At 38.3% G+C, this 27767-nt stretch overlaps 1 protein-coding gene across 1 annotated transcript in view; it reads left to right on the top strand.

Annotated features, from left to right (window-relative positions):
* The window catches only part of LOC126470662 (uncharacterized), a 201061-nt gene that overhangs the window by 122394 nt on the left and 50900 nt on the right, over positions 1-27767 (top strand). Inside the window, exons 12-15 of the mRNA XM_050098653.1 lie at positions 5824-5995; positions 13299-13685; positions 14661-14822; positions 25167-25400. Of these exons, the coding sequence (XP_049954610.1) occupies positions 5824-5995; positions 13299-13685; positions 14661-14822; positions 25167-25400 (955 nt within the window). The remainder of the gene's footprint in view (positions 1-5823; positions 5996-13298; positions 13686-14660; positions 14823-25166; positions 25401-27767) is intronic.

The following is a 27767-nucleotide window of genomic DNA, read 5'->3' as shown; positions in this document are numbered from 1 at the left end:
TTTTTCAAATTGTTTAAAAAAGTGCTTGCAATGTGAGGGATCTATAAAGCCTTCCAGAAACCCACAAAAGGCACATTATACACTGAAGAGCCAAAGAAACTGTAACAACTGCCTAATATAATGTAGGGTCTCCGTGAGCATGCAAAGTGCCTCAACATGACGTGGCGTGTCTGAAGTAGTGCTGGAGAGAATTGACACCATGAATCCTGCAGGGTGGTCCATAAATCCATAAGAGTACGAGGGGCTCGAGATCTCTTCTGAGCAGCACATTTTAAGGCATCCCAGATATGTTCAATGATGTTCATGTATGGGGAGTTTGTTGACCAGCAGAAGTGTTTAAACTCAGAAGAGAGTTCCTGGAGCCACTGTGTAGCAATTGTAGACGTGGGGTGTCACATTGTCCTGCTGGAATTGCCCAAGTCCATCAGAATGCACAGTGGACATGAATGGCTGCAGGTGATCAGACACGATGCTTACGTACAGGTCACCTTTCAGAGTCATATCTACATGAATCAGGGGTCCCATATCACTCCAGCCGCACACGTCCCACACCATTACGGAGCCTCCACCAGCTTGAACAGTTCGCTGCTGAGCCATGGTGAATCCATGGATTGGTGAGGTTCTCTCAATACCCACACATTTCCATACGCTCGATATAATTTGAAACAAGACTCGTCTTACCAGGCAACATGTTTCCAGTCATCAACAGTCCAATGTCGGTGTTGATAGGCTCAGACGAGGCGTAAAGCTGTGTGTTGTGCAGTCATCAAGGGTACGTGAGTCTGCCTTCAGCTCCAAAAGCCCATATCGATGATGTTTCGTTGAACGGTTCGCACGTTAACACTTGTTGATGGCCCAGTTTAGAAATATGCAGCAATTTGCAGAAGGGTTGAACTTCTGTCATGTTGAACGATTCTCTTCAGTTGTTCTTGGTCCTGTTCTTGCACGATCGTTTTCCAGCCGCAGTGATGTCGGAGATTTGATATTTTTACCAGATTTCTGATATTCGTGGTACACTCTTGAAATGGTTGTACATGAAAATCCCCTCTTCATTTGCTATCTCTAAGATGCTGTGTTCCATTGCTTGCGTGCTGACTATAGCACCACATTCAAACTTACTTCAATCTTGATAACCTGCGATTGTAGTACCAGTAACCAATCTCGTGATCAAAAGTAACCGGACACCTGGCTGAAAATGACTTACAAGTTCGTGGTGGCCTCCATCGGTAATGCTGGAATTCAGTATGGTGTTGGCCCAACCTTAGCCTTGATGGCAGCTTCCACTCTCACAAGCATACATTCAATCAGGTGCTGGAAGGTTTCTTGGGGAATGGCAGCCCATTCTTCATGGAGTGTGGCACTGAGGATAGGTATCGATGTCTGTTGGTGAGGTCTGGCATGAAGTCGGCATTCCAGAAACATCCCAAAGGTGTTCTATAGGAATCATGTCAGGACTTTGTAGGCGGGTGTCGTGTAACCACTCCGCCACAGGCCGTGCATTATGAACAGGTGCTCAATCGTATTGAAAGACGCAATCGCCATCACCGAATTGCTCTTTCACTCCACACAACGTTTTCCCATTGTTCAATTGTCCAGTGTTTACACTCACTGCACCAAGTGGGGCGTCCTTTGGCATTTACCGGCTTATGAGCGGCCACTTGACCATGAAATCCAAGTTTTCTCACCTTCCGCCTAACTGTCATAGTACTTGCAATGGATCTTGATGCAGTTTGGAATTCCTGTGTGGTGGTCTGGATAGATGTCTGCCTATTACACATTACGATCCTCTGTCAGACAACAGATGAGCTTGGCCTGTACACTTTTGTGCTGTATGTGTCTCTTCACATTTCCACTTCACTATCACATCGGAAACATTGGACCTAAGGATGTTTAGGAGTGTGAAAATGTCGCGTACAGACATATGACATGACACCCAATCACCTGACCAAGTTCGAAGTCCGTGAGATCTGCGGAGTGCCCCATTCTGCTCTCTCACGATGTCTAATGACTACTGAGGTCACTGATATAGAATACCTGGCAGTAGGCAGCAGCACAATGCACCTTACATGAAAAACGTATGTTTTTGGGGGTGTCCGGATACTTTTGATCACATAGTGTATCTGTATTTGAATATGCATGCCTATACCAATTTCTTTGGTGCTTCAGTGTAGGTTCTTGAACATAAGTTTTTCTCTTGAGACTAGTTTTTGTAGGTGGACCAGGGTTATTATTTTGCAGTGTGAGTCTTCTGTATGAACAATGACATTCGAAAATCACACGTCGTAAACCTGTGCCACATGAAGTAAGATTTCCTGTAGTTTACTTGACAGCATGTGACCCCATCCAACCAGGCACTGTAGGCTATATTCGTTTCTCTCAGTGCTATCTGCATTGGCCAGTGAGGAGTCTTGTCATTATATTGCATCACAAACTGCAAGTGGGGCCATGCTACAAAGGTGCTCAGTAGGCAGTGCTTGACCTGACAGGGCCTTTTAATTATCTCGCTTGGCTCCTCAGTGCAGTGATCTTCAGTCCAAACATTGGTTTGATGCAGCTCACGATGATAGTCTGTCATGTGCAGGCCTCTTCATATATGCATGACTACTGCAAACTTCATTCACTTACTGTAGCCACTCCTTGGTATCCCTCTACAATATTTGCCCCCAACACTTCCCTTCATTAATAAATTTATGATTCCTTAATGAGTCCGGATGTGTCCCATCAATCTAGCCATACTTGTGGTAAAGTTCTTCCACAAATTTCTTTCATACCCAATTTAATTCACAGCCACCTCATTAGTTATTCGATCTACCCATCTGATTTTCAGCATTCTTTTGTAGCAACACATTTCAAAAGCTTGTATTCCCTTATATAAACTGTTTATAGCTCATGTTTCACTGCCTAACTAGGCTGCACACAATACAAATACCTTCAGAAAAGACTTCCAAAAATGTTATTTTATGTTCAGTATTCTTTCTCTTTTTCAGAAATGCTTCTCTTTCTGTTGCCATTCTGAATGTTATATTCTCTCTATTTTGCCAATTGTTTGTTATTTTGTTTCCCAAATAACAAAACTCATCTACTACTTTTAGGGTAGAATTTCCTAATTTAATTCCATCAACATTGCCTGACTTGATTTGGCTACATTCCATTACCTTTGTGTTACTTTTGTTGATGTCCATCTTAAAACATTTTCCCAGATCTTATCCATTCCCTTCAACTGATTTTCCAAGTTCTTTTGCTGTCACTGTCAGAATTACAATGCCATCAGCAAACCTCAAAGTTTTTATTTCGTCTCCGTGAACCTCAGTTGCCTTTCCTAATGTCTGCTTGGTTTCCTTAACTGCTTGCTCTATGTACACTTTTTGTAATATTGGGGACAGGCTACAATCCCCCCCCCTCTCTCTCTCTCTCTCTCTCTCTCTCTCTCTCTCTCTCTCTCTCTCTCTCTCTCTCTCTCTCTCTCCCGCCCCCCCCTTTCCCTCCCTCCCTCCCTTCTCGACCACTGTTTCCCTTTCATTTCCTGTAGCTCTCAGTCTGCTTTCTGTACAAGTTGTGAACCCCCTACTCCCCGTATGTTAACCCTACTGCCTTTAGAGTTTCAAAGAGTGTAGTGCACTCAACTTCGTCAAAATCTTTAACTAAATCTACAAATGCTATAAACTTACATTTGCCTTTCTTCAACATATCTTCTAAGAGAAGTCATAGGGTCAGTATTGTGTTACGTGTTTCTATATGTCTCCGGAACCCAAACTCGCTTGGCCAAGATCGGCTTTTATCAGATTTTTTTCATTCTTCTGTGAATAATTTGTGTCAGTACTTTGCAGTTGTGATGTATTAAACTGATAGTTCGATAATGTTTACACGTCACTGCTTACTTTCTTTGAAATTGGAATTGCATTCATATTTACAAAAAAATTAAGTATTTCACATGCCTCATATATCTAGCACACCAGGTAGAATTGTTTTGTCATGGCTGGTTCCTCTAAAGTTCTAAATAATTCTGAGGAAATATTGTTTATTCCAGAGCTCTTGTATTGATTTAGGTCTTTCAATGCTCAGTCAGATTCTTCACACTCTGTCATGTCTCCCAGCACATACTCATCTGCTACTTCTTACCTTTCTATGATACTGTCTTTAACCTTGTATACCTTGTATAAATCTTCTATATATTCCTTCCATCTCTCAGTCTCCCCATCTTTACTTAGTACGGGCTTGTCATCTGAGATCTTAATATTCGTACCAATGCTTCACATTTCACCAAAGGCCTCTTTGATTTTCCTTCATGCATGCTTCTATAGCTTTGCATTTCTCCTCTAGCCATTCCTGCTGTGCCACTTTGCACTTTCTGTCAATCTCATTTTTTTTAGATCTGTATTCCTTTTTGTCTACTTCATTTGCAGCATTTTTATATTTCTCCTTTTGTCAGTTAAATTCAGTACTTGTTTGCTATCCATTTATTTCTACTGAGTCTTGTCTTATTCTTCGTGTGATCCTCATTTGCCTTCACTATTTCGTATCTGAAAGGTACCCATCCTTCTATTTCGCTACTAGTATCCCCTGTTTTCGTTACTCATTGCTTAATTCTATTTTTCAAACTCTTCAACAACCTCAATTCTTTCAATTTATCCAGGTCTCATCTCCTTATTTTCCTACCTCTTTGCAATTTCCAAGTTTTAACTTACACTTCATAACCAATGAAATATGGTCAAAGTCTACATCTGCCTCAGAAAATGTTTTACAATTTAAAATGTCGTTTCAAAATCTCTTTCTTTTTCTGTCTGAAACCTTCCAGTGTCTTTCAGATCTCTTCCACATATACTAACCCCTTCCATGGTTCTTAATTCAAGTACGAGCAATGATTAAATTGTACTGTGTGCAAAATTCTACCAGGTGCCTCCTCGTTTTATTCGTTTCTCCTCGGTCTATGTTCCATTACTATTTGTACTAAAGTGCAGAAAGAGAGGATTACAGCTTCAGTTAAAGTGCTTAGTGTGTTGTCATTATTATGCTGAAAAAACTCTCAGTTATTATAAGATACATCTGCACCTGCAACAGCATTTTACTGCCAAACAAATTGCTGTAGGCCGTTCACTATGATAGCTTTGGCAGGTGAGGTAGTCAGCCACATTGAATGTGAGTAAACTTAATGGTGAAACTGCACCATGTGGTAAAGACTACAAATGAGGAAAAATTGCCCCCAGCGCTTCATAACATTTAAAATTTTGAACTGTTTTGGAATTGAAACTTCCTGAAAGGATAAATGATTCAGGGTGAAAATTTCACTTTCCTGGTTGTACACACCATGAAATTGAAATTGCCAATTTATATTCAAAGCTTGTCACATTTTTCATCATGAAAATTTGACTGACTTTCCCCAATTCATGGTGCCATGGCATCATTTCTCATGTAATAAATTTTGTATAGTCATATGTTTCACACAATTTACAATGTGTTACACAGTCACACTAATACACCTAACTGCTGATCAGACTTCATTACTGCTAGGAGTTCCAACTTTCCCGATTATTTTAATGTGCTGTTACTCAAATGCAAACAACTGTATGATGATTATTTGGAAGGTATGTGTCCAACACATCATTTGAAGTTTGTTGTCTTCTGGAATTTAATCAGGATTGCCAATCAGTTGGGATTTTTAAACTCTCATAATTTTGGAGTGCTCCTATTATGATCGAGCTTAAATCGCAAATGAACCAAGAATTTTACTTAAAAGCATGGGTCATGCCCTGCTTTGTAGTATTTCATTACATTATAGTCTTTCATGTACATAGATGAGTTTTAAAGTGTGAATTTCATTTTTAGCTTGCGTGGGCCCCAGGTAAAGGAGTGAAGGGGAAAGAGTGGAAGGATTACTGGGAAGTTGATTTAGGAGTATCTTACATTCCTTGGGATAAGCTCACTCAAGCAGCAGATTTAGATGCTTTAGAAGAAGGTGGCATGATTGATGAAGAAACTGTGCCTGATTTTCTGAAAGGTATGTATTAATATTTTCATAATAATTGCACCATAAACTACACTACATTTGATGTGATACCTTCAGAAAGTGCTATTCTAATGGTAACATGTGACAGGTTTCTTCACTGTTTGTGCCTCAGGTCAATTTTCATACAGGGTGTACACAATTTTTTGGGGGAGGGGGGGGGGGGCGGAAGAGGAGGAGCAGTAGTCCTTGGACAAAAACTAGAAAAATGAGTCATTATGTCTTTGTCATTCCTTAAAGAGTCCATGGGAACATAATGTTCCAAAGTCCTTCATTTTCTTAAAAGTTATTGATGATAGAGTGTTTTATATAGTTCTCAAATCAGAAATTTGTAACAGACAATAAAAATGTCCATTTGCTTCAACATACGAATTAATTTATTGGTTTATGTATTGTCACACTATTTTGAAGAAATCCAGGACAATGTCAGATGGTTTCACAACCTTTCATGAGTGCACAACCAGTTGTTTCAATTGTCTGACAGGTACTTGAAAGGATTGAGGTCAGTTGAATGTGCAGGCCATAAAACTAATCTTCTTGTAACTGTCTGTCTGTCATGGTAGATATCATCTAGAGTATCTCAAACAATATGACCAAAATGTGCTGGAGTTCCATTACATGCAAACCATATCTTTCCTCTTATTATAGTGACAAATTGGGAAGAGGGTTCCAAATATGTTCTTGTACACCACATCAAGATGTGATGGAAGAACATTTGGATCTACCCAACAGTGAACCAGCATTTCTGCAACAAATTAATCTTAAATTGCTGCTGATGTTCAGCTTAAATTGTATCAGATATTTTGATACGTCATGAACCTGGAGCAGAGTAATGTAAACTTAAGCAGCCTGAGTTGAGGTTTTCCTCTAAACCTGTAGCGCACAAACCATGATATATCTGATTTTTACTAATTTAAAATTTTGTTTTTGTAACCGGTAGTGCTATCAGTCACATTTGTCATTGGACGAGTTGAGGATATACATCAAATTCTGTGTTAGATGTGGAAGATCAAGAGTATGCTTTAACAAAAACTACTGAGAGAGAATTTTGTCTAACTACTGTGTACATTATTTTTCTTGCCTCTTGTCATTTTCCAAACAAACAAGAAAAGGATGAAGGAAACTTTGTTCAAGATTGTTACTGGATTGTCATGGTAGCTTTCCATTATTTCAATAATTGACTTTTAAAACATTGTTTTGAGCAGTGGATACAGTGGTGAGATCAATATGTATCATAAAGAATGAGCTCTATTCAAGATTATTCACAACTCCTGTAGTTTTTTAAAGTAAATCTAGTAGTTAATATCAGATGCTATATGTGGTTTCAGTTTCTTCAGATAACTAAATTACTAAGTTATATTCCAGTTGCAGTTTTGTTTTATTTACACTACATAGTATTTTATAATCTGAAGAAAGAGTTGTGTGAGATTTCTGGCGCACTACAGCCTCAAGGCTGTATGAAAGGTTTCTGCATTCAGTAAAAGCTAAATATTAATGTGCTATTTGCATAATGTGTATATCTGCAGGGGGAGGGGGGGGGGGGTACCTTCATAGTCTCAGATGTTATTGAATTTAGCATATGTTAAAATTCAGGCATAAGTAAAAAACAGTGTTTTTTTTGTTTTCTCCACAAAAGTGCCCTGAGATACAGGCATCCAAAGATGACACTACAGACACCATTTTGAAGATGCGAATTTCGGAAAAATTTTTAAAATGCTGTATCTCTGTAACAGTTCTAGATATTTTGTTAGAGTTTTTTTTATTTGAAAAATAATTGCTTTTTGATTTCAGTGGTATCCTCCATTTTTTCAAAAATGCCAATTCAGGAAAGTTAGATTTTTTTCTGTTGGTTGGTACCATGTAGTACTATATTCTCTGTAAAGGAGAGCTTCTACTTTTAAGTTGGACAGGTTTTATTTTTAAAAAATCATTTTTTTTAACTTTCACTGAAGTTGTTTCTTACTAATTTCTTTGTTACAACGTTTATTTCTATTGTCTTTGTTGCAGTTATTTCTTATCACTTTCTTTGTTGCATTTATTTCTTTTCACTTTCATTGTTGCAGATATTTCTTACACTTTGTTGTAGTTTCTTGTCAGTTTCTTTGTCATGTTTGTTCACAGTAAGTTTCTGTATTGTAGTCGTTCAGTGCTAATTTGTTTACTGAAGAGGCTTTTAAGAAAGCTGAGACCATCCAATGGGTTCAGTGTTTTCGTGAGGAATTTGCCAGTGGACACAGTTGCAGTGTTTTGTGGAAAGGGCTGTTCAAAATGTTTTCTGATTGGGTCCATAGGAGAGTGGAGTGTGCTGACTATTTGCACATCCATAAAAGAGTGATATTTAAGAGAAACAAAAAACCAGACTTTGTTCAGGTTGGGAATAAAGTGTTCTCATTTGAAGACTGTTTCAAATTGAAGGTGTTTCCAGTGACGACTTTTGTGTTCTAAATGTCTTGACAGAATAACAACAATGATAGTATCTGAAAAGAGTGAAGCCTCCAATGGTTCATATGATGCAGATTTTGCATCAGTAGAGGAAGAATTAAATACCCTGAATCAGTCAGCTACAGAGGTAGGTGTTAGTCTTGTTAAGAAACTGTGATCAGTGAAGTCAAGTCGTAAGCTCTATGCATCAAGAAAGTACAGAGAAATGACTAAAGTGTGGATGAATACACTACAGCAAAACTGACCAAACTCTTCACAGTAGAAATTCCATCTTCAGAAGAAAATGAACCAATGCACTCTTGCACCTCTTGCCAGGAATTTTTCACAAATATCAATTCAGCTGTTGAATATTGTGCACCCTACAATGAAAAGATGCAAGTTTTAACTGTTATTCCAGAAAAATTTTCAAAAAAAAAAATTTTTTTTAATCACATTCCATCAGTATCAAAGTAAATGGTAGACAAATCAAGAAATGTGAGGTCTGTAAAAGGAGTCTTTGGAAGACCAGATCCCTATTATGGTATTCTGTAGCTCAAGTTCAAATAGTGCAGTCATTTTACCTGGAAGATAAATGGGACTCTTCTCGTTAGAGTGCCAACAAGGACGACATTATAACTGTAACAGTTGAAGGTCAAAAAGTTGTGAAAGCGAAGAGGTACATGACTCTCACTATTAAAGAAACTTTTGCAATTCATAAGAGCAACTATACAACTTATCATTCTGGAAGATCACAATGTTATGCACTACTACCTAAGAGGGTAGTTCCACACCCATCTAGAGATGTCTGTTTATGTGTGTACTGTGCAAATTTTGAACTTTGTGTGGTAACTTTTAAGACCTTACTTGGTTGGGTGTGTGAAGTAATTAGTAGTCTGTGACGTAAAACGAGAGACTTGTTTGTTTCAAGAATCTGACTGCCCTGGAAAAGGAGGAATGTCTTTACAGACACTTGGCCTGGAAGACGTAGTAGATAACTCTGCAAAAATTACATATGCGACATTGAAGGAAAATAAAGGACAGTTTCATTGATGAACCTGGTAAATGGTCAGTGAAAGTAGTAACACACCAGCATCTGAAGAAATTGCAACGACAGCACATTGCAGAAGTGAAAGGGTGTGTACAGGCTGAAGAACTATGTTTAGTGCTTCACTGTGATTTTGCTGAGAACTGGTCTGTAATTCTCCCAAAAGAAGTACAAAGGGTATCATTGAAGTAATGACCAGGTTTCAATTTTTACATATTTTCAAAACAAGACCACAAGTGTTGCAGTTATGAGTGATGGCACAGAACATGACTCAGCCCAAGCTTTGCAAGCAATGCGCAAAATTCTTCAACTGCAAACAGGGGCAGAGAAGATCATTATTATTCCTGATTGTGCTCCTAGTAATTTTAAAAATCATTACCAGCTGTTTGAATTGAGTAAGTAGTTTGCAGAAACTGACTGGGTATACAGTGCTACTGGTCACAGGAAGGGGTCATGTTATGGTGTAGTGTACTGAAGCACCATACTACAAAACATAATCTTTGCAGACCCAATACAGCTGTGATTCAGAATGCTGAGGATTTTATGAGAGTCCTGAAATCTTACACATCCACAGCCCTCATTCTTTTGTCCAAAGAGGATATTGAAGAATTGCATGAGCAGAAAAAAGAAGAATAGTCCAAACAAACTAATCCTGTAAAAGAAACCCAAAATACACATTTTTGGACTCGAAGTGATTGGCAAATTCATATTGCACACACTTGAAAGAGCAAAATACAAGAAATTTCATTCATTTGACCAACACCACAGAAACAGTAAGGTAATATTCAGATTCACAATCTTTGAAGGGGGATGTTTGTGGCATGTGTGTATGACTGTGAGTTGTGGATTGCAGTGAACTTAATGCTACCATTTGGACTAGCTGCTGGATATAGGTTTCCAGCTGAAGGACAGCAACAACTCCATCAGTGCTCACTTCCTGTTCACAATGTTTTGAAGTTCGTAAGTGCTCCAGTTCCTATTGGTTCAACAGGAAGGCATCACTTTATACCAAAGAAAGATACTGCCCCCCGTCGGGTGGACCATTCGCTGGGTGCTGGTCTTTCAATTTGACGCCACTCGGGCGACCTACAGTCGATGAGGATGATAGGATGATGATGAGGATAGCACAACACCCAGTTCCTGGGTGGAGAAAATCCCCAACCCAGCCAGGAGTTGAACCTGGGCCCAGAGGATTGACAGTCCGTCACGCTGACCATTCAGTTACCGGGGACGGACAAGGAAGATACTGAAGCAGTGGAACACAGAGTGCACAGAAGTTGTGTAAATTGAAACCTTTAAGTCTTTGGACCTTTCACATACATTTTGGAACTATTTAAAATTCTTGAAAAATGAGTCTTTTTCTCATCTTTCAAAACTAAAATTATGTTAAATAAGGCTATGTTTTGATTTTTATGAGCCTGTTATGTGATAATGTGGTACTAAAATAGGTTTTATGTATGGCAAAGATTTCAATTGTTCATAAAAGCTGTTCAGCCTAAAAGTGGAAGCTCTCCTTTTGAGGGTATGTAGAACTATATGGCACTAACCAACAGAAAAAAATCAAAATTTTATGGATTGGCATTTTGAAAAAAAAAAATTCTTTTCATAAATTATGAAAAAAGTTCAGAATGCTATAGTAAAAGAACTTTGGCAGATAAGTCCACATGGAGGATTTCTTTGTAATCATAAAGCAATTATGTTTCAACTGTTCCAGAGAGACAGCATTTTAAGATTTTTTCCAAAATCCACATCTTCAAAATGGTATGCGCAGTGTCATCGTTGGCGGGCTGTATCTCGGAGCAGAAATATTTTTGCAGAAAACACGTGTTCCTTACTTTGTCCTTCATTTTAACATATGCTAAATTCAATAACATCCGAGACTATGAAGGTAAGATTTTTTCCTAGCCTGCCTGAATTGATACGGACTATGCCTGTTAGATTGTTCAGGCTCATAGGACCTTTCTTTCAAGGCAAGAGGTTTATTGTTATAGCCTGTTAACAACATTATGCTGCTACTTTGCAAACTTTTCTTGTGCCCATGTAAGTACAATATCTTATTAAAGTTAGCAAATTTCTTCAGTAAGGTAATGTAGTCCATTTTAGTTGAAGAATTTCATTGGCTATTTCGGAAAACTTTCTTCATAATGTGAGCTATCTGGACAAAATAATAATAATAATAAGAATAAGAGCAAAATTTTGAGTTGTTATTCCAGAGGAAAACAAAATTAAGTTAAACTTAGTGTGAGACATAATGTTTTTGTACTCGAACCCCTATTACGTTTTGAAAGTGTATGCTATGCTTAATAATTTAATAATTGTTACCAGTTTTAGTATCATAACTCGGAAAATATTGACACTATAAGTAACTCTTCAGAAAATATACAAAGTTATCTCATTGGGTGATGCATTCTATGTGGGAATGACCAGCAACAAACTGTCCGTTCGCATGAATGGATACAGGCAGACAGTGTTTGTTGGTAATGAGGATCACCCTGTGGCTAAACATGCCTTGGTGCACGGCCAGCATATCTTGGCACATGTTACACCGTCTGGGTTATCTGGATACTTCCCACCAACACCAACCTATCCGAACTCCGGAGATGGGAACTTGCTCTTCAATATATCCTCTCTTCCCGTTACCCACCAGGCCTCAATCTCCGCTAATTTCAAGTTGCCGCCACTCATACCTCACCTGTCATTCAACATCATCTTTGCCTCTGCACTTCCGCCTCTACTGACATCTTTGCCCAAACTCTTTGTCTTTAAATATGTCTGCTTGTGTCTGTATATGTGTGTGTGTGTGCGCGAGTGTATACCCGTCCTTTTTTCCCCCTAAGGTAAGTCTTTCCGCTCCCGGGATTGGAATGACTCCTTACCCTCTCCCTTAAAACCCACTTCCTTTCGTCTTTCGCTCTCCTTCCCTCTTTCCTGATGAGGCAACAGTTTGTTGCGATAGCTTGAATTTTGTTTGTATGTATGTGTCTGTTTGTGTTTCTATCGACCTGCCAGCGCTTTCGTATGGTAAGTCACATCATCTTTGTTTTTAAATATATTTTTCCCACATGGAATGTTTCCCTCTCTCTCTCTCTCTCTCTCTCTCTCTCTCTCTATATATATATATATATATATATATTTTTATGGTGCCAGGAAACGACAACTATGGTAGCACATAGCAAGCAGCAAATGCCTGAGGACGACAACTAGGGAAGCTGTTGACATAGCGTGTAGAGGGAATGGGAACTTTACTTAAACACAAAATCCTGTGCATCATCTAAACCTTTGTCCCATTCTCACACACATTTTATTCAGCGCATATGGTGTTTAATTCATTTCTACGACGAAATCCTCATTTCACTAAATTTTTTACTCTAACATTTTTGTATTTTATCTTAATACTTCTTGGTGCAAATTCATCCTATGATGACTAAAATGTAGATCCTAATCTACATCAGAGATTTTAAAATTGGCTCCACCCTGTAGAAAACTGTCACTCTCTGGTTTTCGTGGTACTGTAAAAGTTTCTTGTGGTCAAACAGAAATTTCTGCCTAATGACCCCTTAACTTCTTCCATATGAAGACACAATAAAGATAATTAAAAAAGTAACAGTTGTTTCTTTGCATCAACACTTGCCTTATTATTGTTATGGACAATGATCAATATATTATAAAACAGTCAGAGGTTTTGTGCTTAATACGGTAATAAACTTTGTATTTGCTTAGATATAAGAGGCAGAATGCTCAGAACTAATGTGTTGCCCACAATCTGTTATTCTGCAGGTTTTATCCAAAAATAATGGCATTGTTAACTATACAATGAAAATAAATTTGTAGCTCAGACTCAGCAACAGCAGCCGCCGCCGCCACCGCCGCCGCCGCCACCTCCCCCGCCACCTGGACCACAGCAGCAGCAAGAACAGCAGACCACCGCATCAGACCCAGCAGTATCTTCAGCTCTGTCTCCAGCTCCAACCCCAGCTCCAGCCCCAGCCCCAGCTCCAGCAGCTTATATTCCGCTACCAGATGGAATTCCTGTACCGAGCACAGCTGCCCAAAATGTTGACACCTCCCAGCCACCTCCACTGCGAACTGCTGATATAACTGGTGTAACAGCTCCAGCTGGAGTTCCTGGGCTGCCTGCACAAATTCCTACTGCCGTTCCTCCACCCTCTGGACCTCCAGTGCCCATTGTAACACCGTTTGGGATTCCTAATGTGCCTCGTAAGTCATCTTTTTGTCGTATCGATGTCACTGATAAAAATCGTATTTGCATTTTTGCAGATTCTTTTGTAATCGATTATTAATGAATAGTCATTTAAGTGAAAAATGCTTTTTGATGTGTGTAAAAAGCACTGAGGAATATTTCACAGTAAGTTATCTTTAGAATAAAGTGGAAAATTTCAAGTGTTTTAGAGTTAAAACTGTCATTTCAACATCTGATTGATGTTAGTAGCAATTCGACTTTAATGTCCCTTAAAATGAATCCCCTTATAAGCATTAATTGGGTACACAGTAAGGATAATAAGGCAATCTAATCGGTGATGTTCAGTTTACCTACTGATTTCTCTTTGATTTTGATATTTCCAAAGCCAAATTTTTGCAATATTTACTTAAAGAATTTTTCCCCCCTTCAGCTAACTGATGATGAGATAGATATGAAGATCAGCTGTACTGATGATTTGATGTAATATTTTGTATTTCTTCAGATATTGTTTAGAGAAAAATCATCCTCCATTATTCATACTTTACATTACTGCTGTTAATGACTGTTGTCCGAGGCAAGTTTAGATATTTTTGCCCGTCTGTTTATTGAGTGTTAACGGGTATTGGTAACAAAAAACCTGTTTGCACTGTGTTCTCAATATAGTTGTGGTGCACAAAAGTAATTGGTAATAAATTGTATAATTTTTTGAATGACAGAAATTGAATAATAATATGTTTAAAGACTGATAAGAGAGAATAAACCAAGATAAATCAACCTAATGGCAGAAATGTGAGTGAATTAACATAGCATTATGTTTTGCTTATGGATCTGTTGAAAATTTCCTATTGCATTTAATTAATTATATGCTATTAATACCTGTGGGGGATATACTTTTCATGTGAACTTAGATTATTCTGCTAGTCGTTTTGTAAGATTATAATGTTCACTTTTTGTAGCAGTTCTAATGTGTGATGTTTCCTCTCACAATTCAGCACCCATTAGCATGACAATGGGACATGGTATTATGCCTAGTGTGCCAATTGGAGTACCACCACCAGGTATGCAGAGTTTGCTGATGCCTGGGAATCAGATGGTCCATCACCAGCAGATGATGGGTGGGGTACCTCAACCAGTGAACTCCCCATTTACTTCAAGTGAGTGAAACAGATGTACAAAGAGGCATATAGTGCTGTCATATTGTTAGTTTGTATCATTGTAAAATTTAGAATCATAATTTGTGAGTGCTGTATAGGTACGGCATTCAGAAAATAATAGTGACATCTACAAATTTTAGGAATGGGAATTCTCGTCCAACTCTTGATGTAAACAATGACAATCTGTAGTTTGATAAATTTGTGGACAGTTTTTATATGTCTCCTCATGTTGGCATTGATGTATGTGGTTTTCTGGTGATTTAACATCAGTCATTGGTTTGAATACCATCTGAAATTTTGTTTTCCTTGCCTGTAAATTTCTAATAAAAAATAGCAGTGCAGTTTTCTAATATTCAGCAGAATATGGTGAAATTGTTCCAGAATTTGTTGAGAAATTTGTGCTGTCACATGTTTTTCAGGTTTTCTTAGTGTCTGATAGAGTTCTATTTTTAGAACTGACTGGCCACTATCTGCGTTTATTGTTGTAGTGATAGTATTGGTGTAATAAGTGTATTGTGTCATAGATAAATGAGTAAGAGGAGGCAGTTACGTCAGTTAATATGTGTCTTTATCAATTTCACTGGTGGCAAAAGTGTTAAAAGATGTCACAGTTGGGAGCTGCATAAATGAAATGTTTATAATGTGTACATTTGGCAATTTTTATTATCACATGCCCAAACCATGCGCTCTTTATATGGATATACTTTTTCATCCCTAGAGTTCTGACCTTCAGGAAGTAAAGACACCTTAAGGATTCATCACACCTGTGAAAGTGTTTTGTGTGTTAGAGAAAATGTATTTGTTATGAACATGTTACACATGGAAAGAACCTTTGTAAGCAGTTATGCTTATACAACCAAAGATCATGTCTTGTTGTAATGCATCTTCGTTATGTAGGCAATAATCATGATAAAAATAGCAGAAAGGAACAAATTACTGTGTTAATCATAAACTCAGATGAATCAAGGTAAATCATGTCTATTCATCTTGAATATGTAGCTACTTCATTGATCGTTAAGTACTCTTCTCACTTTTTTGCTGCCTTACTTTTATGCCACATTTGACTGAAGATATGAGATGGGCAATAGGACAGTACCATTATCTGATTGAATAGAGATATGGTGGAAAAAGATGAATTGTGTGTTGTACTGAGTTGAAGTGTTTAGCCAGAAGGGAACTTGCAATGGAAGAAAACCCAGTAAACACATAAAATAGGAGTAACACAACTAAGCACAGATACATTAAAGTGGAAATTGTCCCATAGGTAATGTATGTGCATAAGCATTTTAAAAAGTAACAAATAATATCTTTTCTACGTAACATGCAACTCCACACCAAGCCATAAAGGCTGCTCCAGAAAATATTAGGCATTGTACCTGCAAAAGTTTCAACATTTTCATTTGAATGCTGCTGATTGAAGATAAAACAAAAGAGAATAAATATTTTTTTAAATCCTTATAGCAACAGCGTTTGGTGCTTCTACAAAACCTTTAACACTTTTTTTTTCTTTTTCTTACATGGTTTTCTGAATTCAGGTTCTTCTCAACATTATTCATCTTTTTGCATCTTTTTAGATTATTTAAAGATCTGTAGAACACTGATTATGAACCAGTAGAATATAGCCCCTGATTAGCATATTAGAGAGCCTTTTCATGGTGATTCAAAGCTGTGCAACTCATAATCGACATTTGACAATGCTACAGACAGAACTGACAAGGTACTTAAGTATAAGTAGGACCAAAAAGTGTTGATTTACGCTTACAGAAAGACTCGGTGTGGTCGAAATACATTACCAGTTTTGTCTCTGGACTGTATAGTACATACACTATAATCGGTCACTAGCATAACCAAATGAGAACGTCCACCATCTGTGGGGCAAGGAGCAGCGTGGAGAAGCTCCACCTCTTCCTCACCTGATAGAGCCCTGCAAGCTGGCGGCTCGTATGTACTTGGCAGTGTGCAAGTGAGAGTGTGAATACACTTCGCATACATTGGTGGAAGTTGCTGAAGATAGACAATAATGACAATTGCGTGAGCACATGTACACCAGCTGCGGGGCAGTCACAGTGCATGAGGGCTTGTCCGCAGTCATGGGAATTTCACATGCCTCCACTCACTTACGCATAGGTTGTGATTTTGTCGTGTGCACATGCTCAGTGCACTTTGCTTAGCACCAGACTATGGCAAAATTTATGCGAATACTGAAAAGAGGATATAAATTACTCTTTGTTATTTGTGAATAACAAATGTTATTCAAAACATTATTCACTTACACAAATGAAAACACTTATTCGTATCGGTGAACAAAAAGTGTTAAGAATAATAGATAAAGTTGAAATCCAACTGCATTTATTGCTTCACTTCTTTATCATTTATTAAATGAATGTACTTCTCATTTCTTTTAAATTAGTGGTCATAAAAACTCTTACTTTGAAACACCTCATCAGAAACTTTGATTGACAGAGATTTACTGTTGTGACAATAAAGTAATACATTCTACACATGCAATGCACTTTGGAATTCATCTTTAATCATGACTTCATTGCGTGACTTTCAGCTCGCGAGCTTCTTCAGCAAACATTGAGAAATCATCGATCCCGCGGTAGTTTTCATTGAATAATTTGGTATGATGCCACTTTAACTTTGCTGCTCAACTCACATTCCAAACAAAAACTTATTTTTACATCATAATGTCGCTCAGAACTCGTGACCCAATTTCTTTGACATTTCTTTGGCTATTATATGCTGGAAGTTTGTTGTAATACTCCATTGGTCATAAATGGCAACAGAGGTGAACTACAACTATTTTGAATCACATGTAAGACTTTACTTCAAGAATTTTGTTTGGTATAGAATGGTAAAAATGTTTTTTAATTGTATCTTGACACTTTCACAGTACACAAGTTGCAAGTGCAATATTACGAACTCTTTTATATACTTGAACTCAGAGTCTCTTCTGAAATTTTTGAATCTCAGAACTCTGCGTAATTGCATAAACAGATGTTGGATCAAAAAAAACTATTCCATATTCTAACAGCAAACTTACTCAGAGTTAATCCTAAAAGACTTTGGGTGACTTTGAACTTCCAAGGGCTTTCCATAACATTTTAGGAGACATTTATTAAACGTCTGACGATGTTAATCATTAGGAACCACTGTGCCCTTGCTTGGTTCACCCATTTTGTAGCATTACAACCATGATTTGCATAATTATACTAAGGAGACACGCTTATCTGATGTTGTTAGCAATCTAAGAAAGGTTCTGAAGATGGAGAGTTATTGTTGGCTGCTTGTGTAGAGTACTTGCACCATGTGAGCAGTGGGAGGGGGAAATGTATTGGGAGATGCAGAGATAGCTGAAGGGTTCTGAGCCAGTAGTGCAAGGGCTGTAAAGTGCTTGCCAGGCTGTCTACAGCAGCCAATAAAAAAGTGACGTGCATTGTAGTCTGTGTGCTGGGCAACTATAGTTTCCTGGCTGTGGCAATCACTAGCACACATCAGACTGCACAGCAGCCACATGGCTCTGTACAGGTGGTTGTGACCAGGGTGTCTAGTGCAGAACGCATGTGGGAATTTCCAGTTCCAGAGGATGTTCAATGTGTCTTCAAATTTGTAGCCATCTCTCTGGCACATAATTTTATAAAACACAGCACACACGTATTATGGAAGCTACAAATTCTTTTCGAACATCCATTGGGCGATGGAAAATTCTGCATTCTCCATTTATTTGCCAGAGTGCCAAAAGTTCATTCTGTAAAATACTTAGTCTGAGATAAATGGTATGTAAAGGTTCTTTTATTGTTTGTTAAACTCCTTCCTCCATAAGGATGCATTCAATTTTCAGATAACCCAAATGCCTCATCTCCGAAAACAGTCTAAAGTCCTTCCACAGTTGCAAAAAAACTTGGTGTTGGTGAGTCCACATCTTCATCATCATCATCCTCGTCACCACCAATTTCAGTTTTTACACCAATATCAGCAACAAACAGCTCACTCATGTCCATAGTGGGTATAGAAGTAAGGACATTATCATCACACAAAATAAAATCTTCGAATGTCACAGTCTCAGGAATATGTATAACATTCCAATCTTCTTCATGGATATCGTCCTATACAAATGATGTTGCACCACAGCCAGAATTTGCAAAGCAGTTTATGACAGTCTGCTGTGTGACTGCATTCCAGGGGGCAACAAACATATGCATGGCCTGTAAAATATTCAATTTCGTAACTTGCTTCTTCTGCGAGAATGAAATTGATTTCTGCACTAGAGCCATTCTATATTTAGCTTTAGCTAAATGGATTATGCCTAAGTCCAGTGATTGCAAGTGACTTGTACAGTTAGTAGGAAGGTACACAACATTTATATTTCTTAAAAAATCAGGTATCTTTGGGATGAGCAGGGCATCTATCTAGGATAAGTACTATCTTTCTTCCTGCTGCACCCATCTTTGAGTTCAAGATCCTCAGAAACCTTATAAAAATATCTGTCATCATCCAGGAATTTTTGTTAAACTCATATTTGCATGGAAGTGTCTTTATGTTCTTAAAACACCTCGGAGTTTTAAATTTACCAATAATTAAAGATGGCAACTTTTCACTTCCATCATTGTTCACTCACAATAATGCTGTCATTCTCTCTTTACTTTTTTGTCCTCCATGACATTTTTCACCCTTAATTGAAAGCGTTTTAGATGGAAGGAGGTTATAAAATACACCAGTCTCATCAGCATTAAAAATATTTTTGGAATCATACCGTTGAATCAGATGTGGCAAAATATAACTTTTCCAGTGCTCCACACTTTCATTGTCCACAGACGCACTTTCTCCACTTAAATTTTGGGTTGAGAGATTGTCATGTTTTTTTAAAAACGATCTAGCCAGCCGTTAGATGCACTGAAGTTCTCATGTCCCATCCTCAGTGCAATTTCTCGCCTTCTCACGCAACACATTGGCACCTATGGGAATATTTGCGGCTCTTATTCCGTGAAACCAGTCTAAAAGAGCAGTTTCTACGGCTTTGAAAGACGACTCACAAATATTCTTCCTTTTTGATGAACATGAACTGTGTGCTTCTAAATTTAATAAAGCCTCCTTATTTTTTATTATTCTGCACTAAGATGATGGCAGCAAATCGTACTTCTTTGCAACATCGCATAATTTCATACAGGTATTGCGATTCTCTTCAAAATCCCGAATAATTGTTAGCTTCTGCTGTATTGTCAGTTTTCTTCGTTTGCTGGCCATATTACACGTACAAAAACACTATTGTAAGTAGACTACACAACTACCGTATACACTTAATGCTTTCACTTTATAGCGTCAGACACGTCAGCTGGAGCGCAGTAGTGCGGAAGAATTGTGTTTTCAAATCTCGATAACTTCACAGCTATCGATATGAGACCAATATCAGAACGCTAACGCGGACATTGATTTTAAGAATGCAAATGATCAAAGCCTAACGTTACGGTTTAATGTCCGAAAACAAGAAATGCAGCTGCAGACCATATTTTAATATGCGAATTGTAACACACTTATTCCTTAAAAGCGGGATTTAAAAGAAAGTGCAATTTGTTAAAACTGAATTTCAGGAACACTGTTTTTATGGCGTTATCGCCGGGACCAACAAAAGTATTCCTTAAAAGCGGGATTTCCTTAAAAGCAGGTTCGTTAATACGGGGTTTTACTGCAGTTAATTTGCTCAATTTACTCATGAAAGCATATGGTGTTGCTAGATTGAAGTTTCTTTTGTTAATTATAAACAAAGTTGACAATTATAGTCTATTGTCACACTCAACATAATTATTTTGGCTTTATTCTGTTCAAAAGTCCAATGTGATTTTAGCAGCTGACTGAAAGCTCACTAGCTATTATTTCATGGAAATATACAGTTCCATAGCTGAAACAATAACATTCAATATTTGGTTATCACTTAATTTTCATGGTACTGTTGTAACACTTGGTGAATCCCAGGTGTACAGCACACACCTTCTCTATATAAAACATGGAAAATTGACAGCTTAAAAGAAACTCTAATTCTAAACACATTTGATTACTTACCAGGCCCATTAATGCTACTACGTTGTGTCAAAGCTGTATAGGTAGAGGCTTTGGTTCCTTAGCCCCATGGCAGGACCATGCAGCTGTTGCCTGTCACTCCATCAGTGAGCACAACGTGTTACCCAATGAGTGAACTGCCAGCCACATAATTTTGCATGCTCGTGTGCAGGGATTGATGTAAATGAAAGCTGCTCATACAGATTTGCCATTCAGATGCAGCGCTCTACTGATGGGCAGCCAGCATACATCTGTGTTCTCTGTTTCTGCGAAAGCAGAACTGTCACATGGTCAGTGGTCACCAATCCCTCCTGCTATTGTGTGTGCCGTGCTTGAACCTCATGGTTGGCCATTATTAAGAAAAGAAAATGACACACAACCCAAATCAAAACAGAGTGTGTGTAGCATTTGGTAATGAACTACCGGGTTGCTGAGGTTTGCAGCATTGTAAATGAAGTAGTTCAGGCCCAACCTCTTCTGGAATGTTACACAACCACAATTCAAAATATCCTCACCTAAAACTGGCACATTGAAGAGCCTGCTTAAATACCAGGTTTAGCCAGCAGCTAGATGTATGTGTTTGTTTCTTCTAAAATGCTAAATCTCATGGAATTGTTGTGGCAGCAGTTTATAACTTAAACAGGTGCACTGATATGTCCTTGCTTTCGTGTACAAGTGCCCTCTTTATTTTGCAAATGTGTTCATACTCTTTCCTAATTGAGCTTTGCCAAAAGTTGTGAGATACCAGTAACTGAAAATTTGTTCCTTTTTTATATTTGCATTCTGAAAATAAATCTGTTTCAAAGTATCTCTCATAAAATAGTTCCTTAGTACGATTTGCTGTAAATTAGTATTTATTAGGTAATTTTGCATTTTTTTTATTTTGAGGTAGAATTCTTATTTATATTTGCATTTACTACAAACAGATTTTCCAGGTCTCTACCAATGATTGACTGATAGACGAGCTATGCAGAAAAATGTTTGTACATCTATTTGAGCAACTGAGTTGGTATTTTGGGAAGCAACACGAATGGTGGTGTGATACATAACAAATCGAACTGTATCATCATTTTTAGGCTTAAGTTCATTTTTACAACGGCTTGTTGGGTTCCTATGATCACTGTGGGAAGTCACAAGAAGTTGATTGTGGATGTATTACACCATATATCTACATCTATGGTGCATGACGGAGGGTTACACGTGCCATTACTGGTCATTTCCATTCCTGTTCCAATTGCAGATTGAGCAAGGGAAAAGTGACGTTCTGTAAACCTCTGTGTGAGCCCTAATTTCTTACGTCTTATCTTTATGATTCTCACGCAAAATGTACATTGGAGGGCAGTAGAATCAATCTGCAGTTGACCTCAAATGCCGATTCTCTAAATTTTCACAATAGTGCCTCTCAACAAGAGCTTCATCCTCCCTCCAGGGATTCCCATTTTAGTTGATGAGGCCTTTCTGTGATACTTGGATGCTGATCAAACCTACTGATAACAAATCTAGCAGCACGCTTCTGAAATACTTCGATGTCTTCCTTTAATCCAAACTTGTGGGGATCCCAACCCATTGAGCAGTACTCAAGAACAGGTTGCACTAGTGTTCTATAGGCTGTCTCCTTTATGGATGAGCTACAGTTTCCCAAAATTCTCCCAATAAAACGAAGTTGAGCATTCACCTTCTCTGCTACCAACCTAACGTGCTCATTCAATTTCATATTGCTTTGCAACAGTAAACCTAGATATTTAATTGATGTGACAGTGTCAAACTGCACACTACTAATGCTGTAATCAAACATTACAGGGTGTTTTTCCTATTCATCCACATGAGCAAGCTGCCGTTCATCGCACCATCTATAAATTTTGTCTAATTCATCTTGTTACCTCCTACAGTCACTTAATGATGACACCCTCCTGCACACCACAGCGTCATCAGCAGACAATTGTAAATTGCTGTTCATCCTGTCCAGCAGATAATTTATTTATATAGAGAATGAGAGTGATCCTATCACTCTTCCCTGCGGCATTCCTAACAACACCCTTGCCTCTGATGAGCACTTGCTGTTGAGGAAAATGTACTATTACTTGAAAAGTCTTTGAGCCACCCTCATGTCTGGCAACATAATCTGTATTCTCGGACCTTTGTCAATAGTCTGCAGTGGGGCACCGTGTCACTCACTTTCCAGAAATCTAAGAATATGGAATCTACCTGTTGCCCTCCATCAATAGTTTGTTGAATATCATGTGATAAAAGGGTAAGCTGAGTTTCTCACGAGCAATACTGTCTATATCTGTGCTGATTTGTGAACAGAAGATTTACTTTCTCAAGGAATTTTGTAATAATTGAACTCGGTATGTGTTCAAGAATTCTGTTAAGGGTATTGGTCTGTCATTATGTAGGTCTATTCTTTTACCTTTCTTTATAACAGGAGTCATTTGCACTTTTTTTATCCCGCTGCATGGGACTTTGCTCTGGGCAAGAGATTCGTAATAAAAGCAAGCTAAGTAAAGGGCCAGTGCTGCAGAGTATTCTCTGTAAAACGTACAGTCATATGACAGAATGTTTGTACATTCCTCCTGCTTAAATGATTTCTTAAACATGAAATTTAAAACTTCAGCTTTCCTTTCCCTGTCTTCTATTGCCACATCAGACTGATCGACAAATAACTGGATAGAAGTCTTTGATCTGCTTAGCGATTTTATGTGTGACCAAAATTTTCTGTTTCTTCGCACCATCTATTGCTAACATATCATGGTGGAAATTATTGTATGCTTTCTACATTGATCTTATGGACGCATGATTTTCTACTTTTACCTGTAAACATTTGTGCATTCATTTTTTAACAAAGAGTGCAACAGTCTCTCTTTCCTAAGATTTTCTGAATTTGATCATTAAATGATGCAGGGTCTTTCCCATCCTTAATTCACTAACTAGGCACATACATCGCCAGAGCATGATTTGCAATCAGTTTAAATGTTACCCTTAAATCTGCTACATCCATTGTATTTAGCTAAATAATGTGCATTTATTGTCTAAGTGGGATGTTAACAACTGCTTATCTGCTTGTTCTCGCACAAATAGTCTCCTGGCCTTCCTTATGGCTGTATTAACTGGAATAACCACCATCGCTATAGTGAAATTGTGATCACTAATCCCTGCCAACAAGGTTAGGCCTGCTGTCAATCCTGGTCCGAGCTGCTGGAGATGGCAACCGTGTGTGTGTGTGTGTGTGTGTGTGTGTGTGTGTGTGTGTGTGTGTGTGTTTTTTTTTAAGGAGGCTTTGTCTGAAAGCCAAATGTGTAACAGTCATTAAAGGTTGATTGATGTATGTCTGTTTTCCTGAATTTATTTGAAAATGTGCAGTGTGTTTGTAATATTGCTTTTTAAAGGCACCACCAATCATCTCAAGTAGGTAATAGGATGTTTCTCCCTTCATGTCATATATTTGTAAAATTTGTCTGGTTGTCTAATAACTGACAAAAGATTGTATAGTAATCGTCATGTTCTTTTCAAGGCTAATATTGGTTTGAAAAGATTGTAACCTCCTTAGTCTTGCCAAAACTGACGACTGGGATTGGACGTACTGTGACTAAACTGTTGGCCAGTATTATCAGGCAGCCTGTGGTGACTGTGTCTGCCGACCGTTGTCAGAGCCACTGTTAACACAGCATAAGTTATGATTTATATCTTTTTCATGTATGAATTCCTATTTATTTTAATTGCTTTCACCTTGGTCATCACCATCATATTCTGAGTCCAGAATTGCTAAGAAACCTACCAGAAAGAAGGAAATACCGCCTACAGATACATAGTGTTTCGAATAATAATGACAGAATCCACAGAGGTGACTGATAGTCAGTCAAGATATGTCCAAGGACATCACATTTTTGCAGTGTTCACACAATACTATTTGCAAGTTGTAGCAAGCTGCGTATGATGTGATGGTAAAGGAGGAAACCTCCCAAGCGCTGCAGGATGATTGGTGTACCTCAGGCATTAGCCAGCTTGGCACTATTCAGAGTACTGCTGTGGAGTTTGGATGTTATGAATGTAGGGCTTGAACTGACCTCAGCCCACATCATGCAGTATCGCCTATGGCCAGTCTCGTGCTCCAGTGAGTATGTAAGAACAATCTAAGACCAGTGTGCTTACGGTTGCCAAGTTATGTGCAGTTGTTAAAGATTTGTAGTGTATGTATTTTGCCCATAGTGAAAATTATATATAACAAGATAATTTACTGTACTGTGTATAAAATGGTTAAGTGAATCTCCAGTGTGATTGACTTTCCAGCTGCTGGTGGCCCAGTGGGAATGATGACAGGCCCAGTGCATGGACAGCTTTCACAGATCCCATTGCCTGCACCTGCTGCTCCACAGGATAAAACAGCAACTGGTCTTCCACATGCTACTCCTCCTGCTCCTGTTGGAGTTCCACCTCCCACATCGGAGGCAAACCTTCCAGGCATTAGTGAAGCTTTGCTCAGAGTTCCTTTTGGGGTACCTGCACAGATGCAACAACTAGCAGGTAAGCAGGGCATCTCAAACATTAACTGACTTGTACTGTTGTATAAATTTTCTTATTGAAGCATCCAGATGTTAAATAATGAGGGACAAAGAAAGAGGATATTTTATTTATATGATATTACACTGTCCACTGAATTCAGTCACTATGTTTATGGTAAAATTTTTTGTTGTGGCGTAGCAAGACAGCCACGCCACGGAAGTAGCCGAAAGGCACGCGTTTAGTTCACGCAGGCAAGAGATAGGTCTGTAACAGGATACGTAATGAATGCTATAAAGAAAAGTATGTAGCTTCTGGAATACTTAACTTTAATCCATCCTTGGTACATCGCTATTGACGATATAAGTGAGACCCCATAGATACATGCAATGTTACTAATGGCGCCTTGCTAGGTCGTAGCCATGGACTTAGCTGAAGGCTATTCTAACTATCTGCTCGGCAAAGGAGCGAGGCTTCGTCAGTGTAGTCGCTAGCTACGTCGTCCATACAACTGGGGCGAGTGCTAGTCAGTCTCTCGAGACCTGCCTTGTGGTGGCGCTCGGTCTGCGATCCCTGACAGTGGCGACACGCGGGTCCGACATGTACTAATGGACCGCGGCCGATTTAAAACTACCACCTAGCAAGTGTGGTGTCTGGCGGTGACACCACAGTTTTGTTTCTGTAATTATCTGTGGTAAGTAGAGCAGGGGAGATTGCTAAGCCTTGTCAACACTATACTGTACTATGCGGTGAGTTTCTAGAATTTTAAACAGGTCAAATGTTTAGTATTTTCTTAATATGATTCATGGTGGTGAAATGGTGGCATGTGTGACTCACACATCGATGAGCCAAACCATTATGATCATGTGCTAGTACTTGGCAAGGCAAAGTGGTAATTCAGCAATATCAGGAACTAACGTAACCACATTATTAGATACAACCACGTTCCAATTAATGTAGTATGCATTGTTTCATCACAGTACAAGCATAGAAGATGGATGCTAAAAAAAAGTCTTTGTGGGCTGGCATGACTGCTTGTTGTTAATGTGATTAACTTTGTTGACAATGAGAAAGAGAAGGGACATACTGTGCTGTTTGAGAAGGCGATGGAACGTACAGCCAGAAAGTTAAAAACTAAGCAACAGAATGGTTTGCAAATTATGGAAGAAGGTACTGGAATTCAAGTTTTGGTGCTAATGAAGGAGAAGCAAGATCCTTGCAAGAAGTATTCCATTGACAGTGCGAAGAAAGGTATCATTAGGCAGCAATTTCTACGCTATTACAAACAACATAAAAAGATAGCAACTTTGCAAAAACCACACAAGTTTTGTTATACATAACCAAACTTCAAAGCTAGCAAAGAAACTTGTAGAAAAATTGTTTTCTGTATGAGATTTAGCGTTAAAAGGTGCCAAAATAAAAGTGCTATTATCTGTGAATGAGAGGACATAGTTGCTGAAAGGACATATTATATTAGGTTTTTATGGGACCTAATGTAGTATGCCATTTCTGCAACAATCAAAAGCACCAGAAACGAAATGGACAGAGATTTACTTTGATGGAACACGGGCTCACTCACATTGCTCTGTAAACAAATGTTGGCAAAGTGACAGTGTCAGGTGAGTATTGTTGAATAAAAGTGCTGGTCAGTATTCTATTGTTCTGCATGCAAGGCAGTGATGTGGGTTTCAGTTTGGATTCACTTCTCATATATGAGTCTAAAAACAAATTGCCTGCAACACGGCAGTTACAAGATTTCTTCTTGCCTTTTAAACTCTTGATTATTTGGAGGAAGTGATTTTGTGGGGAATAAAGGGAAGAAAAGCATTTTGCTAATTGTGAAGTCTTTACTTTATCTATTTGAGGAGAATCAAATTTTCTCTTTCTTTTACAAAACAAGATACACACATGCTGAAATACCTTCTGAACTAACAAAATTAGACTAATTGATGACAGCTGTATTATCCTTTGTTGTGGGTTAATTTGTAAATTATTATACCCACTTTCTCTTACTGGCAAATGCACTTGTCCACATTCGTTTCCTGGTGACAAAATATCCGGTAACTTACAAGTGAAGATGTGGAGTCGACTTTTTGAAACCATCTGTAGCATAATGGGCAAATAGAAACTTAACACAGTGGTTAAATGACATGACAAAGGATTGGAACTAAAATAAATACAATCAATTGGGTAAAAATAATTAATCAAGTCATTTTCCTAAGGATTAAAAAGTAAAAATTTCACAGCACCTGACACTATTCCAACCCACAAGCCGTTGCTTGTTATGATTGTATCTTAACTACCATGCTGTGCCAATGCTTTGAACATGAATATTAATTTTAATTATGTAGAACATCACGTGAAATAGTTTTTGTGATTAGTGACAATATT

This window comes from Schistocerca serialis, chromosome 3 (genome assembly GCF_023864345.2).
Source record: "Schistocerca serialis cubense isolate TAMUIC-IGC-003099 chromosome 3, iqSchSeri2.2, whole genome shotgun sequence".
Lineage (NCBI taxonomy): Eukaryota > Metazoa > Arthropoda > Insecta > Orthoptera > Acrididae > Schistocerca > Schistocerca serialis.
This window is presented reverse-complemented; position numbering and strand designations above follow the sequence as displayed.